The following is a 19,724-nucleotide window of genomic DNA, read 5'->3' on the forward strand; positions in this document are numbered from 1 at the left end:
GATATTCTCACTTATTGGACTTTCTTAGAAAACTATAAAATTCACCTTAATATGTGTGGAAAGGTGTTAAATGTTAGATCAGTTGGGGTTTGACCACACACCATGGAACATAGTATTTTTGTCTACTATCCTATCGGGACACTTGCTGTGGGGGAGAAATGATATGGAGCAGTGCTATCATATATGTGTGTATATATGATATAAGAATTCTCAGTGAATACATATACCAGCTTAATAGGATATTCCAATCTCAGAATATCTTTGCACACCGCTGGTATGTGAATTAACATTCTGATCAGCGGGTATCTGTCTTCTGAGGCCCTATCAGTCCTGAAAATGCATGCATGTGGCATTTTTCTGTTATACAGTGCTCCCAAGTAAATAAAACTAGGCTGTATTTCTTATCTCAGTGAATGCTTGCATGTATTACTGTACAGTTAAAATCACCCCAGGGAATAACTGTTATTTTAAAGGGGTTGTCCCTGTTCACATTTTTATCTTTTGATAGGGCCCATTGACACTACAAACAACTTTCTTATTCACTTCCATCAGTGCCGAGGTCCTGTTTCGACCATACGACGAGCAGTCAGGTGACCTCTTCAGCCCTGCCTGTGTACCACTCTGCTGACATCACGTTGACAGGTCAGGTGGTATAATGTCTTCAAACCACCACTCTGTCAACATGACATCAGAATAGATGTACCTCTCTAATGGCAGGAGGATGCTTGGAGGAAAGACAGAAGCGCTTAGTGAAAACTGATAGGTGGGACAATTAAGCACCAAGTGAAGGAACGCAAAGTATTCTTGGAAGTGTAGTTTCAGCCTTCAACTGGAACCACAGAAGTCTCACCATAGTAGCAGCATTGCCTTTTTACTCTTTCTGTACAGCTTATTAAAAAATCAAGGACAGACAATATTTATTACACCTGGAAAACCATAATAAGTCATTATGATTACACTGATCAACAAAGATTTTGTTAGATGAATACTGCTGGTTAGTGATGAGCGAACCCTAGTGTCCATGCATGGACCCGGAACACAGACTTCTCAGGGAAGTCTGTGTTACTGTTCGGGTTTGGCCGCCCAGATAAAAATAAATTAAAAACAGAAAAAGGAAAAGTGAAGTAAAACGGGGATTAAAGCAGGACAATTATACTTGTGAAGTTTCCACACGTACAGCGGTCACACTGCTTCTGAGTCCACGCATTAAAACTAATGAATATTCACTGCTTTCCCCACCCATCCTCTGTGACAGTGTTTGTGATTGGGTGCAGTCAGACTGCGCCCTAACCCTTTGTACCAGCCTCTGTAATTTGTTGCCTTCATACTAGCTGTTTGGGTCCCCGAAGTAATTTGAAAAAATGGCATAGTGTCCCCATTTTTTGATACCCAGCCCAAATAAAAAAGACAGCTGGAGGCTGCAGTCCACAGCTGTGTGCTTCATCTTAGCTGTGTAGGAAAATACGGGGACCCTACACAGCTTTCGTTAAATTATTTATGGTTATTGGGCCCTCTCCATCTTAAAATAGCAGACCACAGCTGCCCCAGAATTGGTGCATCCATTGGTGCGCCAATCCTGGTGCTCTAACCGGCTCATCCCGATCGCCCTGGAGCTGTGGCAATCAGGCTAATATAAAGGGTTAATGACAGCTGTGATTTGTGGAAAAAAATCATAGCTGCCATGAAGCCTTGAATTATTAATGAGTAGGGGTCTCTAAGACCCCCCATTACTAATCTTGTAAGTAGAAATAAACACAAAACACAGAGAAAAATGCTATATTAAAAAACAAACAAAAAAAAAACAACAAGATCCTTGTGAGGCAAATCCCGGGATATGAAGATGAATTATGACTCCAGTCATAATCGCTCATCACTCCCTGGCAGTGCCCCCCCCCCCTTCTTGTCCTCAGATGTCCAGCATCTGTGAAGCACACAACTGGTTTAGCAACAAATCCCATGGCCATGTCCTGTGATATGGAAATTAGGTGGCTTTAGGACAATGGACACAGGATGACTCCCTGCCGTCACCCTGTAGTAGGAGCTGCTAGCTAGTTAGCAAGGCTATGGAAATAGCCAGACAGAACGACTCCAGTAAAAAATGGTTCATATCTCGCAAGCCATATTTCCGATAAATATGGCAACCATAAAAATGGTGTCTCCGCATGTGGACGATGCCGGCACCCCCTTTTTATGGGAGCAGGACATTGGGAAATGCCCCAGGCGTGATATCAGCCAATGGGGAACTGGCAGACAGGTCATGAGTCCCCTCGTTCTGTAGCTAAATTCATAACTGTCACAATGAGAGCATTGGCGTCCGCCTACGACGCTCCCAGGCAAAGTTATGGCCAATATCCCCTTTGCTGGATAATTCTGATCCATGCAGGGGGAGTGGCAGTGCTTCCCTGTGAGGTCACTAAGGTAGGAGGGGACCTGGATCTGCCCAGGTTGATAACCCTACTTCGGCCATTTTCCAGGGTTCTTCTGCTCGGGGGCCTGGTTGGGAAAGACCTGTGAGGGCGTTCCTGGAAACCTGGTCTACAGCGCCCCCCTGTGGCCAGACGCACAAGGTAACTGATTGAATTGCATACCTGTTTGAAAACCATGCTTTATCTGTAACTGTACTCTGACACATGTATATTCTGTAGATTCCCTATTGTATATATTGTAGTTTCTAGTGTGCTTTAGGCTGATTAAATTATATAATTAATCTTGGGCTGTTCTGTTATCTCGATCTTGAATCCCACGTCTGTGTGTTCGGCTAATAGTTACCGTAAATCGGTTGGTGGCAGCGAATTGTGCCAAGGATTATTGTGGGGAGGCCAGTGAGATTCAGGGAGGTTTTATATATTCCGCCCGCGGAGGTCGGGGGAATATATACCCTACTCTCACCGGGGACCCTTCAATAATCGGCATAAGTAGTATAGCGGCCTCCTTGCTTATTGTCGGGCAATTCCATAATTGGCCTGACTATAAGAGGGGCGCTAGAGAGCGCGTCACGTGCTCTGTCTGTCGGTCGGGAGGTATAAAGGAGGGGTGACCCCCACTTGTTACCCCCCGATTGTGACGTACTGGTAGCCAGCGCGGGGGATTTCTGAGTGACCCCCCCCGGTGGCTTGTGACAATCCTGCTTTGTGCTTTGGTTGCAGCTCAGCTATACAAAATTTTGTTGTTTTCTCTGTGAACGGGACAGCAGAGACTGCAAAAAAAAGCATTTCACAAAAAAAAGTGGCCACCAAGAAGCAGTTTGACTCGTGGAAGAAAGCATGTCCTGCATCAGCCTTTGGTCACTCCAGAAAAAGGTTTTCCTTTGTCAAGGTGATGGCGAGGGTTATGTGTATTTCATAAACACGTTTCCACAAATCAGTGAGATCAAGATCAAGGAAAGAATATTCATGGAGTCACAAATAAGGGAAATGTATGAAAGACACTGATTTTGACCCAAAACTAAGCAAGATTGAGGCACTGGCGTTGGAGTTGTTCAAAAATGTAGTGGTGAACTTCATTGGCATCCATAAAGCACTGAAATATAGAGATCTTGTGAGTGGGTTATTACAACGCTACAAAGAATTGGAATGCAATATGTCTCTCAAGATACATTTTCTGGACTCCTATTTAGATTTTTTTCCCTGATTACCTTGGAGATATCAGTGATGAGCATGGGTAGCGATTTCATTGAGCTATTTGAAGGCCTTTATAAAGGGAAATGGCGCCCAAAATGCTTGCAGACTATTGTTGGATATTCAAGAAAATTTATAAATTTTAAATAAATAATTGAAAAAACTAAAATTTGTATAATGTTCCACTTACACAGAGGTTTATGAGTGACGTTAATAAGTGGGCTCCATTTACTCTCTCCTGGCTAGGCAGAATTCATTCCATCAAGATTGTCACATTACCCAGATTTCTCTACCTATTCCGCTCTCTACCACTCAGTGTTAGCACAAAAACATTTGCACACACACAAGCTTATTGAGAATTATGTTTGGCAGGGATGGAGACCGAGAGAAAGACTAAAGACTATGTTCCTCCACAAAAGATTAGGAGGTCTGTCCCTGCCAAACTTCACTCTTTACTACAAAGCAGCACAAGTAGCGCAACTGCCGGTAGTCTCGACACCATTCAATGGACCTAGATGGGTCAACTTGGAAAACTCATTCTTTGCTCCCTATTCAATAGCAGGGCTCCTATAGATTCAGGGCTCTCTTCCAGACAATTTACTGCAAGAATCCTCGTACTCCTACCACTCCCTCTGTCTCTGGGGATGACTTACACAACAACACAAACTGCAATCCAGCCCCTCTCCCCTAACATCACAGTTCAATAATCCAATGTTTCCCCCGGGTCTAGTACAACAGGCTTTTGTCTGGTGGAAACTCAAAGGGGTTACCATGTTACAACACATCCGGAACATCAACAACAAGGTAACTTCTAGAATGGATTTTAACCAAAAATACAACCCTCCTCCCAGGGAAGCAAGGAGACTTAAAAGTATTAAATTTTGCGACCACGTTAAACCGCAGTCCGCGACACTGGTAGATCATCGCCCACCTTCTTTGAAACATTTGTTGCCAATAATCCCTTTGGAAAAGGAATAATCTCCTGGCTCAATTCCACTTTCAATAACCCGCCAGACCCAGTAAAGCTACCCTTTATGGTTCACTGGGAAAATGACCTGAATCTATCGTTCTCCCAGAAAAAATAGCAACTCTGCTGTACAACACTTGCTAAAGGGAGCCACCAATCCTCCCTCACAGAAACTGCAATCAAATTTCTCCATAGAGCATTCTATATCCCGGCTAGACTCAAGCTTCTATGCACTCAGTTCTCAGACCAATGTTTCAGTGGTTGCAACATGGTTGGGGACATCAAACTTATTTGGTGGGACTTCCCCAGAACTCAAACATTCTGGAACACTATGAAAAACAGCTCGTTCACAACATTCTAAAAAACAACATAATGCTTGGCCCATCTAATCTCCTGCCAGTAGATAAACCTGTAGGACTCGCCAACAAATCTTTTTGCCTCCTAAGCCACATCACTATGGTGGCAAAGATACACCTAGCCTCCAAATGGAAACTCCTCACTTATCTATACAAGCTGTCAAGGACAGGCTGAATAGGATAATGCTATATGAACGTATTGATGCAACATAGCATAGCCTGATAGCCTGGAAAACGTTTATGCCATTTGGAACCCCTGGGTGGACTTACATCAAGACTAAAGCAACGACCTAGCCCAAGTATTACAGCCTTCTCCATGAGCTACACATATCCCTTAATGTAGGCTGTCACAATCTTCTGTTAGGGTGTAACAGAGTAGGTACATTTATGCCCCCCCTTTCCCCCCCACCCCCACCCCCGTCTCTCCCTTTCAATCTTTATCTCATTCTATCCCCCCTCTAATTGTTTTCCTTCTTATCAGTTATAAGTTGTTTGATACTCTTTGGATATGTAATGTATACTTATTCATAGTACACCCCAGGTAGTGGAGTTTACTGTTTGTTTACATTTTTTCTGAAGTTAATTAATAAAATTATTTGAAACTAAAAATGGCAATGTTAAAACTTATAAATGGATGTTGCGCAAAATCCCTGCCCCGATAAAAAAATTCTGAAATCTGATTTGGAATCAGGAAGAAATTGCCATTTCATACATTTAACACAAAGAAAAGAAAAAAATTGTAGGCCACTGAATTGATACATGTCTACAACTCACCCCCCTTTGGTATCACCAACGGTACCCGCCAAGGCTGTCCTCTCTCCCCTCTCCTGTTTGTCCTTGCAATTGAACCCCTAGCTGAACTTATCAGAACCAATGATAAAATCAAAGGAATCCCTACAAAAACCAAACATCATAAAATTGGACTTTTTGCAGATGTCATTATCCTCTCCCTTTCAGACCCAGCTCCCTCTGTTCTAGAATTGATTAAGGCCCTAGATAATTTCACAAAAATATCATATTACAAACTAAACGCCAAAAAATCCCAAATTCTCCAATTTCACCGCGATGACCCCACTATTAGTCTAATCAAGACATGCTCTGCCTTTTCATGGGAAGACACCTCTATTACTTATTTAGGAATACAGATTACCACAAATTTACAGAACATAGTAGATGTCAACACTGATCGACTAATTAATAGCATTACAATAGACTTTAAAACTTTCTTAAGATCAGAACTCTCATGGCTGGGGAGAATAGTTACTCTTAAAATGATGATCCTACCCAAAATACTCTACTTATTTAGATCCATCCCTCTCCATATCCCTATCAAGATCATAAACAAGCTACAAAAAACAATAAACGACTTAATTTGGGGTGGTAGGAGGGCAAGGGTCTCCAAAACTATTCTAACCAAACATAAGATGAGGGGTGGGATTGGTGTTCCAAGTTTATTGGGATATTACAATGCTAATTTAATCAAACAAAGCCAACGCTGGGTGGGAGACTCATACACATTTCCCTGGGTGGATTTGGAATTATTTTTTAACAACTATCGTCCCCTTAAACATCTTATTTTATCCCATCTTTTCAACCCATCTCTCCTTTCACCTGATCCCCCCACGTTGAGAGCCTCTATACAGGCATGGAAACACCTTGCTAACAAAACTCCTAAAATAAACAAATATAACCAAATTAGAAACTTTAGTCTCAACTTCCTAGCTATTATCGCAAACCAGAAGATACCGACCTCATGGCACAACTCATAATAACTATCTCTTTTCTGGATATTAAAATTAAGCATAAAATACCCGACTCAGATTTTAAGACTCTTATTTCCATCAGAGAATCCCTGCGTAAAATCCTTAATAATAACAATCCCCTCCCAGAGATAATTGATACATTATTCTGCAACCCAAATAGTGTGCCTATTTGGAAAAAACAAAAAATATATCAACATTTAATAGAAGATCTAAATTTCGAGAAACTGAAATACATGCTGGATTGGGAGAAGGACCTAAAACAATCCTTTTCTGAAGAGAATTGGCAGATCGGTTTAAAAGCAACAAATTCCTCAACTATTTGCTCTTCTCTTTTAGAATCCCACTACAAACTTCTCACCCGATGGTATTTTACTCCACTCAGGCTCCACCAAATTAATAAAAACAACTCCTCCTCATGCTGGAGGAACTGTAACGGCATCGGTAGCCTACTGCACATTTTCTGGGATTGCCCAATATTAAAAAACCTCTGGATAGAAATATCCAAACTAATTAATCAAATCACCCATTCCAATATTGTTATTATCCCCCAATTAGCTCTCCTCTCTCTAGACCTTGACCAGATTGATCCATCCTTCAAATTTGTTATTATCCACATCTTCCTCACCACCAGATCCCTTATTGCAGCCAACTGGAAAAATCCCCTCCCTCCATCTATTACACAACTTATTGAAGCATTAGCCCAACACAACAATTTTGAGAACCATTATGCCACTATTAACAATAATTTCCCTAAATATTTCCGGCAGTGGAATCCATGGAATCAATACTGCCAAGGCGTTACATGAGATCAGATGATCCTACTAATTGAATTCTAACGTGGTTGTCTTTGTGTTCATCTTATTATTTAGCCTTTAGCTCGGGTTTTCTTATAATACTGAAATCCTCTAGACGTTGACAAATGTGATATATTTCATAGTTCTCAATTATAACTATTGTATATGTTTAATCCTCATATTCTCTCTCATATTGCAACCAACTTATTAGATGTTCTCTCTTTCCCAGTTTCCCTCCCTTTTTCCTTCCCCCTCTTACCAGTTTCCCCAATAAAAATGTCATTACTCTCCTCAACCTCATACTCCTCTTCCTATCCTTACTCCCTTTCCCATTTTTATAGTACTTAAATGGTAAGATTATAGAACATAAGAATGATTAATGCAATGACAATACAACTCCTTCAAATTTGTACTTCCCCACAAATTTTCAAAATAAAAAATATTTTAAACACATGTCTACAACTCACAATTCTGAAGATATCAACCACATTCACTGTGAACTGTAAAATGCCGAGTATTTGGTTGCATAAGATTCTGCACCAAATCTGCATCTCTTGGTAGAAAAATACGCTTTTTTTGTGTACGTTTTTTTCCATACATTTTCTATGCATTCTCGGGAGGAAAAATGCTGCAAAAATGAAAGAATTGACATATTGCAGATTTATTTCTGCACCAAATCTGCAAAGGAAAAAAGCAACACGCACAAAACTTCAGGATTCTTGTTGACTTTGCTGGCATAAGGATTTGCATGCAGTTTTGTGACAAAACTGCACTAAAAAATGCATTAAAAAATGCTATCAAAACGCACATACCCTTACAGTCAAAACAATCTGTATAAGCTTCTTCAACTTTCAACAATTCACAGATGCCTTAAATTTTTTATTAGACTTGGCAAAAAAGTGCCTTATTTTTACAGACTGTCCTGGAATGTTTATACGGTTAGCATCCCAGCATGGTAGGGGAGTAAACAAGAAGTTGAGGTCATAAAAAAATTGACATAGCAATGACTCTGAATTAGGCGGACTCGCAGATACCCGAGATCGGCGGGTCCAACCGGATTTAAAAAACAACAACCCAGTTTCGGGCTCGAAATTGATCCTGGATATCTGGCTGATATCAGTCCCCATATAAGTCTATGGGGACCAGAATCCAGCACTTTAAAATGGTGGTAGAAGGGATAGGGGGAGTGGAGCAGGCGCATTATCCTTACCAAGTTTCAGCGCTGGTTTAACGCTACTTCCAGGGCCGCTCATTATCCTTCTTACATATTCACTGCTTCCCTGCCCACTGGGACAGCGTGTCTGACTGCAACCAATCAGAGGCGCTGTGTGTGTGTCTCTATTGCTGTAAAAATAAATAAATAAAAAATTTGGCTTAGGGTCCCCCAATATTACCATTCCCAGCACAGATAAAGCGTACAACTACAGGCTGCAGCCCCCAGCAATGTGTTTATCTTGGCTGTGTATCAAAATAAGATGAACTTCTTGATGCTTTTTTAAAAATAAATAAATAAATAAATAATTTTAAAAAAGGCGTGCCGTCCCTTTCCCATTTTTAATAACCAGCCATGATAATGTCGACAGCTGGGAGCTGGTATTCTCAGGCTGGAGAGGCCCATGCTTATTGAGCCACCCCAGCCTAAAAATAACAGCCTGTAGCCACCCTGGATTGTTGCATCCATAAAATGTGAGAATCCCTGAACTTTACCCTGGTCATGCTGATTGGTCTATTGCAGTGCCAGTAGGGATAATAATGGGCTAATAACAGCTCACAGCTGCCACTAAGCTTTAGATTAGTAATGGGAGGTGTCTATGAGTCCCCCCCATTACTAATCTGTAAGTGAAAAGAAATAAACAAAAACACCAGAAAAATTCTTTATTTAAAATAATATTAGTGCCAGCTGTAGCACAGATTAGAGGCAGCTATGAGCTCATCTGAGAGAATCAAGTTGATGCAAATGACACTGAGCAAACTCTTATCAGAATAGTGTCATCCGATTTTCTTGGCTGAGGAGAAGATGGAGGAAAAAATTTCTCCATGTTCTCCTTTCTGTCAGTACATGGAAATTGGACCTCATTCACATGTCATCAGAGTACACTTCAAGGGTTTTCTCTGACTCATTTACTTGCATGGCTGAGTGCGATCCTCATATCGGATCAAGCTAGGGAATGCAGTAATTTTTTTTCCGCGACAGACTCTATCCTAGGAAAAAAATTGGACATGTGTTGGGCCCCTACACTAACATTGGTCTGAATGTGATCCGATGTTTTCTTGAAACGCACTCAGACTGAAAATAGGGCCATCTGCACCTACCTCAATAGCTAAATCTTACACCTAGAGTCATTCATGCATATGTGATCCCAACATGAAAGCACGACCATTCATTTTCATTTAGCGCCATTGCTACATGGTGACTTTTTAGAGAAAAAGGAGCCAGCACGATCTCAAAATGGCATGCATCATATAAAAAGTGCATATCCACAGATTTATTCCAACTGTACTATAATAAAAAAAATGAGATTTTTAGCAAATAATTGATCAATTTTTTGAGCCACACCTGCCAATGTCACAGGAAATCTAAATAGGTGGGAATATGTATTCCTCCTGTTGGTAGCTGTTCACATTCAGTTGCCTAACCATTTTCCACAGGCATTGCTAATTAAGTACTTGGATCTGGTCCCCCTTTATCAATGGTTGCTGTTTGACACTGGGAGGGTTAGTTCTGATATAGCCCTGGTATGTGTAGAGCTTGCTCCACATGCTGGAACATGGGCTGTTCCTTATCCACAATTGCCTCTTTTGCAACATAAAAGCGATTATATACAGGTTACAGGTATGTGTGCTCCATTATGGTTCTGCTTTTAACGTTATCTAGGAGGCCGCATGGCACATGAAATACATAATATAGAGAAGGACCCCCCTATTGAGATTTGCCGTGACGGCAGGGGTGGCACAAAGAATTGATCAATTATTTGCTAAAAATCTCATTTTGTATCATAGTACAGTTGGATTAAATCTGTGAATTTGCACTTTTTATACGATGCGTGCCATTTTCAGATCGTGCTGGCTCCCCTCTCTCATGGTGACTTTTTGTAGAGCTACTGATTGATTTTAACTATTTAGCTACACCTGCAATTTATTGAGTTGGATGCAATTGGGTGAACTGCAGCTGTCACTTAAAGGGAATCTGTCACCCGGTGTTGCTACCTCATCGGAGAGCAGCATGATGTAGGTGTGGCGCCTCTGAGGCTTCAGTCACCACAGGGTACCGCATCTCACCAGAGGTGCAGTATTCATCCTGGGTAAGGAGGAGGTCATTGCCAGCAAACCACAACTCACACAACTCATAGTTAGTGGCCCTCTCACCGCATTTGGGTAGGGTAGGGTCATTGGGATGGTCACCACAAGGTATAGGACCTCCTGCACACTACTTCAGCAACCTGGGGGGTGGAGCGACACATGGGGAGTAAGGTCACACACACACACACACACACACACACACAGAGACAGGGAGTGACAGTCTGAGGAGAGAGAAGGAAGAAGGAGAGCTGCAGGAGAGACGTCCTGGGGACAGGAGGCTGGAGAAACTTGTCCTAGGACCAGAAGGAGGAGAACAGAGGAGGACACAATCAGTCTAGTCGAGGACACAGAACAAGTGAAACGTGGAGGAGAACACAGTCGCTGAGGGGATAGCTCCCTCAGGACTGGGCTCACACTTTAGGCTGCGGAGCCAGTAGCCAGGAGTCGTGACACAGAGCGGCACCAGTAAAGGACTCACGCTGCCTGCCAAACGGGACAGGAATGGAGCCAATCAAAGGACTCGGGTTCCAGTGTAGCTTCAAGCCTCAGGGACTCACACAACACAGCACAGGCATGAAGGACTCACAGAAAGAAACACCGGTTCTGACCTCCGAACTATCCGGTATCAGCTGGAGCCCATGACAGCGGAGTAGAGCAGTCCAAAGGCGGCGACATCTTGGTGAGTAAAGAACTTTAACTGCAACCCCTGTGTCATCCAAATCCTTCCTGTGCCATAGCTGCACAGCAGCAGGGGACTAGTATTCCCAACCTCCCTGAGGGCCTAAGCTCTGCCTGTGGAGAGCTGTACCAACCCGGCTGCGCTACTATCTGCCCCCAGAGGAAAGCTACAACAGCGGTGGCTCTCATTATAGCCGCACACCACAGGTGGTGTCACGAATAACTACTATCCCCATCATCAACCCCCAATTAGTGACACCACCGGGGTCACGGAACCCGGCCAGGCCACTGTGACATCCCATTCCCTACACCGGCCCGGTGGCGAGTAACCCCCCAGACTCCGGGGGCGCGTCATAGGCAAGGATATCCTGAATCCAATCATGTATCACTCAGATTACTGGGTGCAGTCATTCTGACACAATCAGAATTTTTAGCTTTAATCATGCAGCAAAATCCAGAGAGCTGCCCCACTCACACCAGGCTCTCTATAGAGATTGTACATTGACAATGAGGTGTCAATTAGAGGAAGGAGCATGCCGGACTGACGTGCTTGTGAAATTGTAGTCTGAGCAATGATAATTGTCCTGTTGCTTAAATAAACAGTAAATAAATAACAGATCGGACATTGACAAGACAGGCATCACTGAATTATATGTTTTAACCCTTACAGCAGTCTACAGATTACATAGAAAAAACCTGCTGACAGATTCCCTTTAATAGCTAAAATCAATCAGTAGCCAGTTTGCCCCCTAGACTAAAACTTGCCAGCCAGGCCCTGGGAGCACTTGGTCTGGTGATGGTGACATGTCCTCTTTAAAGTAATTATTTGTAAACATAAAGCATTATGGATCCACGTTGTATCTGTTTTCCTGGCAGCGCTGACATTATGAAGATGCTTCTGTTATATTTGGAGGAATAAATGCTTGAGGCTGAGGCGCAGCATATCGTCAGTAATCTTACACTGCAATCAAAAGCTATTTTTGCTGTCCTTTTATATTGCTCCCATAGCATTTTATTAAAAACTGCTGCAGCTGAAATCTTTCTAAAAATTGTTTCAATAACAGTGTAGGCAGTCCAAGCATGAATGCAAACCATTACAGACATCATTATGTTGATTTAGTGTTGCTGAACCAGCATAACATATGTCAGTGTGTACAGTGCCAAATGCTTCTCATTCTCACTATATGCTCCGTCTTCCTGCAGGACTCGGTGCCCATGGCCAGCTATACATCGGGCTACTACTTCACTGATTATGCCAAACCTACAAGGTCGGAGCTAAAGATAATATCCACATTCCAGAAGGATGTCTTGTTTCCCAAGAGTGTAAAAGATATGGCAGAACATATAATGAAGAAAGAGCAAAGTCAAGGTATATATGCGAAGAATACAGATTGGGGTTCAGTAGGCAAATATGGTGGTACAGGTTATTTTTTCCTGACTTTATGCAGCTATTTCATCTTCTTTTACATTTAAACAACATAATGAGCAACATTAGGCCTGCAAATGCAAAATCAGCAGTCCTACAAACAATACAATCCCACTTTAAATTGTGTATCTGTGGTTGCTTACTGGACGATTGGATACGTTTATGTATTAAGCGCTGTAGTTTAGATTCTAATGTGGCACCCCAGTTGTCATGGGAGCCACAGTGGCATTGTTCTCTTCACCTGGAGGACAGTGCCTGGAAGCAGCAGGGAAGATCTCAATGTCAAGTACCATTGCACACAGAACTTCCTGACTCAGACCAGAAGGGGGAGCTCAAGTCCTGGTTGGGACGAGGCTCCCCTGTGCATTCTGGGATGGGAAAGGGTTAGTCAGAAATACAGAAACTGAAACCTCAGAACACTGGAGGAGAGGAAAGAGACCGGTCGCTGTTAGAAAGCTGTCAGCAAGCTTTCCAGGACCGAGCACATTGCACAGGACACGGAGTCCTAGATTACTGGGTACTAAAGGCTCAGTAGTAAAACCCAGAGGGCAGGAGATTCCATGTTTCCTGCCCCACCAACAAAACCCTAAGGCAAAGTAGCAAAATAGAGCCCGGGGTCGTGGAGGAACACGCGGGCCCCATACCCGGCTCACGCTGCCCGTCAGAGAGGGACATAGCACTAAGCAACCAAGAACCGGGGTTCCTAAGTAGCTTCAAGACACAGGGATCCGAAATCCAAAGCACATAAAGGAAGGCATCCAATGTACCAGGCAAAGAGACATTCCTCTCACAGTAACCTCAGGACTACAACCTGTTGCCAGTAAAGGTAAAAGGAACCTACCAATCTGTGTTGTCTGGTTACTGTCGGCGCCCTCTGTCCTGCACCCCAACGCACCACTACTACCTCCATAATCTCCCTGGGGCCCGCTCCACCTGTGGGGAGTGAAACCATCTCTGCTGCTAACACCATCAGCCCCGGAGGACAGCGATAGCAGCGGTGGCTAATCCCTGGCCACGTACTGCAGGTGGCGTCATGACAGTCATTCCCAACCTCCACCTCCTATTCCCCTTCTATTGGTGTACACCTCGGGGCACGAAACGGGGCAGGCCACCGTGACATCCCAGACCTCCGCACCGGCCTGGTGACGAGTAAACAGGCACAAAACCTGACCTGGACCCCCTGCCTCCTGCGTGCTGACACTAGCATAGTCTAATACTTTAGAATTTTAATATTTTAATTCCAATTCATTTATTTTGAGTCGGAGTGAACCTGTCATTATAATAATGTTGTCTGAACCAAGGGCATCATCATTGCAGCCAGGTATGTTTTCCGCTGAAATGTTTAAGGCCGCTTTCACATTGCATTTTTACCTACATTCACTGGTCCCATCGGAGAATCCGCCCGAACCCCACTAACCCCGCGCAAAACGGGTTTCGGACGTATACGCCAACAGGGCCATTGACTATAATGGAGCAGATGGAGTTCAGGTGTTCGCCTGCAGATGTATATCTGCACCACTTGCTCAAAGACATTTGTCTCAGATGGTACATCTGGTATTAAGTTGACAATGGGATCAATGCATCGTGAGTTGATTTCATGCTATGTGTTGGAAGCTCTTCCCACTGCCATTGTGATGGGTTTACCTTAGGTAGATTGGCAGGTGCGACTTATTTCTGATTGGAGTGACTTTTGTTATGATAATTGTTTGGGGACTTCCTTATCTGCTGTCTCTCCTGTCTCTCTGCCATCCTTTCTTTCTTTCTGATTATGACGATGTTTTCTCTGAGAAAGGATGCCAGGACCTTCCCCCTCATCGGGTGTACGACTGTCCTATTAATCTTGTTCCCGGAGCTAAGCTACACAAATCTAGATTGTCCAAACAAAGAGCCTCATGGTCAAGCTTAGAGTCTCATTGTGGGCAGCACCAGACAGGGTATAGGGTTAACCCTCCAGTGTGGCCCTGAGACAGCACACTCCAGGAGCAATTCAGAAAACAAGAGCACTAGGAGTATTAGTGCAAAAGTAGAAATTTATTATAAATATCAATACATAACAACAATTTATACAGAGGACGTATACCAAGCAAAATAGAGGGATTAATTACCCGGGTCCCAAAAACCACGCTGAAATATCTTTTGTGGAATAAAGGTATAGGGACTGAAGCAGGCCAATTTGCAGGTAATCTGAATAAATATAAAGTGCTGAATCACATAGATTCCAATAGTAAGCTAATATACCAGATCCTGCAAAACGAACCTGATTCACAGCAAGCCCCCATACTAATGCATATGATGTTTGCTGAATACAGAGTTATATATATAAAAGGTTCATAGGGTTGCTAGAACAATAGTGGAGGACCTATGTATACAGATTGAAACCCGTACAACAGCCTTTGCATATCCACACGGTAAAGGTGGAGAGGTGCTTACCTAAGTACAGTAGTGGTTAAGGGGAGCCAGGCCAAACCAGGGGGGACCTCCGACGGCCGTTTCGCGGTTGACACCGCTTCTTCCGGGAGGAGTGAGTGCGGTGTGAGGGAGAACGCGCCGTCCTTTTGAATATCCGCCACCGGGTCACGTGATGTGAGTCACGTGACCGGATGCCGAGGGAGTCAAGGACGCCAGCGCAACCGCACAGCGTACTCCCGGGCAGCGCATGAATGCGCATGCGCAGGACACGCTGAGGAGAGCGCGGCGCCCAGCTCCCTAGCAACAGGAGGGACGCGGATAACGCGAAGCGCCAGACCGAACCAGGAGGCACCCGTACGGTACAACATGGTCCAATAGACGCCACACACAAGCCGCGCCCCCCTGGTGGCGGAATAGGAAAGGCAAGGAAGGGACACATATCGGTAAGGATTTTTCCTCCTCCCCCTTCTATTCAGTATGTAAGCGTGTGTGCTTAGAAGGGCACATGATCCACATAGGCTCCCACAGGAGGCATACATCATCGAGTCCGTTAGTCAACAAGCTCAGAGGGGGGACGCGTCACCACCAATAAGCGTGACAGTTACTCAAAATGGAGAAATGACACCTGTGGGAATCATAAATTGGATCAGTAAGGGTATCCCCTCATCTGCCTTGCCAACTCCAAAAGGAAAGCAGTATTAGAGTATAAAAAACATATATTAATTAGATTTAATCAAAAAAGATTAAATACAAATGTAATTTACCCAATATGATTATTATTACAATCAGATCAAGAATGTGTATGACACTGGAATGAGATTAGGAGCAACCACCGAAAGCGAGTTATTAAATGACATAGATTAGTACCAATGAAAAGGAAGGTAGTTATTATAGTCACATGTGTCACTTTACAAAGAAATACCATAACTTCCTATAATGAAAGGGGAGTGGAAAGAGGGAAAAGCCAGGAAATAGGGAGGGGAGGGGGGGGGAAGAGAGGGGGAGGGAGGGGAGGGAAGGAGTGAAGGGAAAAGAGCGCAAAGAGGTACATTAATGTTCAAAGTCGCAGCGATGGTGGAAAATTCTCCATCAAAACAGATTCATAATTCTTGGCCACTGAATCAGATGATATCCTGAACACCGCATGAATCAAGAGATGGAATGATGAAGATAAACCTAATAAATGAAAAAGACTAAATGACAATGTGTACAACAAATAAAATGTTTAAAAACAGCATATATGTATATATATATAAGAGAGGATAGAAGAATCGTAATCCATTTCTTAATCCTGGACATCAGACTCCGGACTTCTGATACGTCATCTGCTCAAACGCAGGGGAGTTCAAGAGTCAAGGAGAATGGAGCCCAGAAGGGCCATGTTTAGGATCCCTCCCTATTTCCTGGCTTTTCCCTCTTTCCACTCCCCTTTCATTATAGGAAGTTATGGTATTTCTTTGTAAAGTGACACATGTGACTATAATAACTACCTTCCTTTTCATTGGTACTAATCTATGTCATTTAATAACTCGCTTTCGGTGGTTGCTCCTAATCTCATTCCAGTGTCATACACATTCTTGATCTGATTGTAATAATAATCATATTGGGTAAATTACATTTGTATTTAATCTTTTTTGATTAAATCTAATTAATATATGTTTTTTATACTCTAATACTGCTTTCCTTTTGGAGTTGGCAAGGCAGATGAGGGGATACCCTTACTGATCCAATTTATGATTCCCACAGGTGTCATTTCTCCATTTTGAGTAACTGTCACGCTTATTGGTGGTGACGCGTCCCCCCTCTGAGCTTGTTGACTAACGGACTCGATGATGTATGCCTCCTGTGGGAGCCTATGTGGATCATGTGCCCTTCTAAGCACACACGCTTACATACTGAATAGAAGGGGGAGGAGGAAAAATCCTTACCGATATGTGTCCCTTCCTTGCCTTTCCTATTCCGCCACCAGGGGGGGCGCGGCTTGTGTGTGGCGTCTATTGGACCATGTTGTACCGTACGGGTGCCTCCTGGTTCGGTCTGGCGCTTCGCGTTATCCGCGTCCCTCCTGTTGCTAGGGAGCTGGGCGCCGCGCTCTCCTCAGCGTGTCCTGCGCATGCGCATTCATGCGCTGCCCGGGAGTACGCTGTGCGGTTGCGCTGGCGTCCTTGACTCCCTCGGCATCCGGTCACGTGACTCACATCACGTGACCCGGTGGCGGATATTCAAAAGGACGGCGCGTTCTCCCTCACACCGCACTCACTCCTCCCGGAAGAAGCGGTGTCAACCGCGAAACGGCCGTCGGAGGTCCCCCCTGGTTTGGCCTGGCTCCCCTTAACCACTACTGTACTTAGGTAAGCACCTCTCCACCTTTACCGTGTGGATATGCAAAGGCTGTTGTACGGGTTTCAATCTGTATACATAGGTCCTCCACTATTGTTCTAGCAACCCTATGAACCTTTTATATATATAACTCTGTATTCAGCAAACATCATATGCATTAGTATGGGGGCTTGCTGTGAATCAGGTTCGTTTTGCAGGATCTGGTATATTAGCTTACTATTGGAATCTATGTGATTCAGCACTTTATATTTATTCAGATTACCTGCAAATTGGCCTGCTTCAGTCCCTATACCTTTATTCCACAAAAGATATTTCAGCGTGGTTTTTGGGACCCGGGTAATTAATCCCTCTATTTTGCTTGGTATACGTCCTCTGTATAAATTGTTGTTATGTATTGATATTTATAATAAATTTCTACTTTTGCACTAATACTCCTAGTGCTCTTGTTTTCTGAACAAATCTAGATTGTATAGTTTATCGGGGCCGCAGAGACAGGCTATGAAGGAATTTATTGCCGAAAGTCTAGAGAAGGGACATATTAGACATTCATCCTCGCTGGTGGCGGAAGGTTTTTACTTTGTTAAAAAGAAAGATGGAGGCCTTCGTCCTTGTTTGGACTTCCGGGAACTGAATCTTATCACAGTCTGTGACCCGTACCCTCTTCCTCTGATTCCTGATCTATTTAGCCAGGTGGTGTATGCTAAGTGGTTCTCCAAGTTGTACTTGAGGGGGGCGTACAACTTGGTTAGGATCAAGGAATCAAGGAGGGGGACGAAAAGTGGGAAAACCGCTTTTGTTCTGCCTTCTTTCACGTAATGCTGTGAATCTCTGGCATACAGCTAAACCCTCGTTCACATTTCAAATAAACAGACTGGAATTCAGTAGCCTTCATTTATTAGCTGGTAACGTGAACTTGATTGCAGTATACGTGGAATATACAGTGAATATAGGAATATCCAAGATGCAGTTGAATACGGTATACGGTATATCCAAGATACTGTTTTATACGGGTAAAAACTATAACAAGAAAATGATTACAGTTAGTACAGTGTTAATACAGAGTTAACATAGCATAACAGTACATGAGATACAGTTCTTATGAGAATGTAGGTGAAAGGTCACTGCATCTGCAATACATAGAAAATCTCATCTATACAAACAAGACAGGAATGACACTAAAGGTGTAGAATTACAATGTACATTGCATTTACTACAGTCTTCCATCTAAGATTTTATCACTAACACATGTAATTTGCTTTGCTCACCGGATTACACTAGGCAAGGGTGAATGTACAGAGAGGTAAGTCGGCAGGTCCTTTCCTAACAAATCCAATGACAAAATGGCTGCAGGCTTTTTCTCAGCTCAGGGAGGCATTCCTTACCCAGAATACATTTAGCTTAAAGGGAAACTCAGCAATTCAAAAGAATAACAACAACCTCTAGGGGTTGTAACAGAAATTGCAATGATTGACTATTAGCTGGCTGCCATGAGGCAGAACAGCTTTCAATACCCCGATGGCCATTTTGAGAGTCTGGTTATGCCATTTGGTCTCACCAATGCCCCTGTGGTGTTCCAGCACTTTATTAATGACATTTTTTATCATCTGGTGGGTAGATTTGTGGTGGTTTACCTTGATGACATTTTGATTTATTCACCTGATTTAGCAACTCACGAGGCTCATGTCCGACAGGTTTTTCAAATTTTACGGGAGAATAACTTGTACGTCAAACTTGAAAAATGTTTGCTGTGCAGGAGGTGCAGTTTCTGGGGTACCTCTTGTCTCCCACTGGTTTTCGGATGGATCCTGGGATGGTCGAGGCAGTGCTGACCTGGGATCGTCCGGAAAACCTGAAAGCCCTACAGCGAATTTTGGGGTTTGCAACTTTTTATCGTAAATTCATCAAGAATTACTCTGAGTTCGTTAAACCTCTTACCGATCTAATGAGAAAAGGTGCTGATTTTTCTGCATGGTCTGATTCTGCTAAGCAGGCTTTCTCTTCTTTGAAGAGGTGTTTTGCTACTGCTCCCATACTTTTTTAGGAAGGAGAACAGAGAGTTTATAAAGTGCAAAAA

At 43.3% G+C, this 19,724-nt stretch overlaps 1 protein-coding gene across 1 annotated transcript in view; it reads left to right on the forward strand.

Annotated features, from left to right (window-relative positions):
- The window catches only part of LOC142289817 (uncharacterized), a 257,307-nt gene that overhangs the window by 112,736 nt on the left and 124,847 nt on the right, over positions 1-19,724 (forward strand). Inside the window, exons 14-15 of the mRNA XM_075333745.1 lie at positions 12,679-12,876; positions 13,613-13,727. Of these exons, the coding sequence (XP_075189860.1) occupies positions 12,679-12,876; positions 13,613-13,727 (313 nt within the window). The remainder of the gene's footprint in view (positions 1-12,678; positions 12,877-13,612; positions 13,728-19,724) is intronic.

Source organism: Anomaloglossus baeobatrachus, chromosome 2, assembly GCF_048569485.1.
Source record: "Anomaloglossus baeobatrachus isolate aAnoBae1 chromosome 2, aAnoBae1.hap1, whole genome shotgun sequence".
Taxonomy (NCBI): Eukaryota; Metazoa; Chordata; class Amphibia; order Anura; family Aromobatidae; genus Anomaloglossus; species Anomaloglossus baeobatrachus.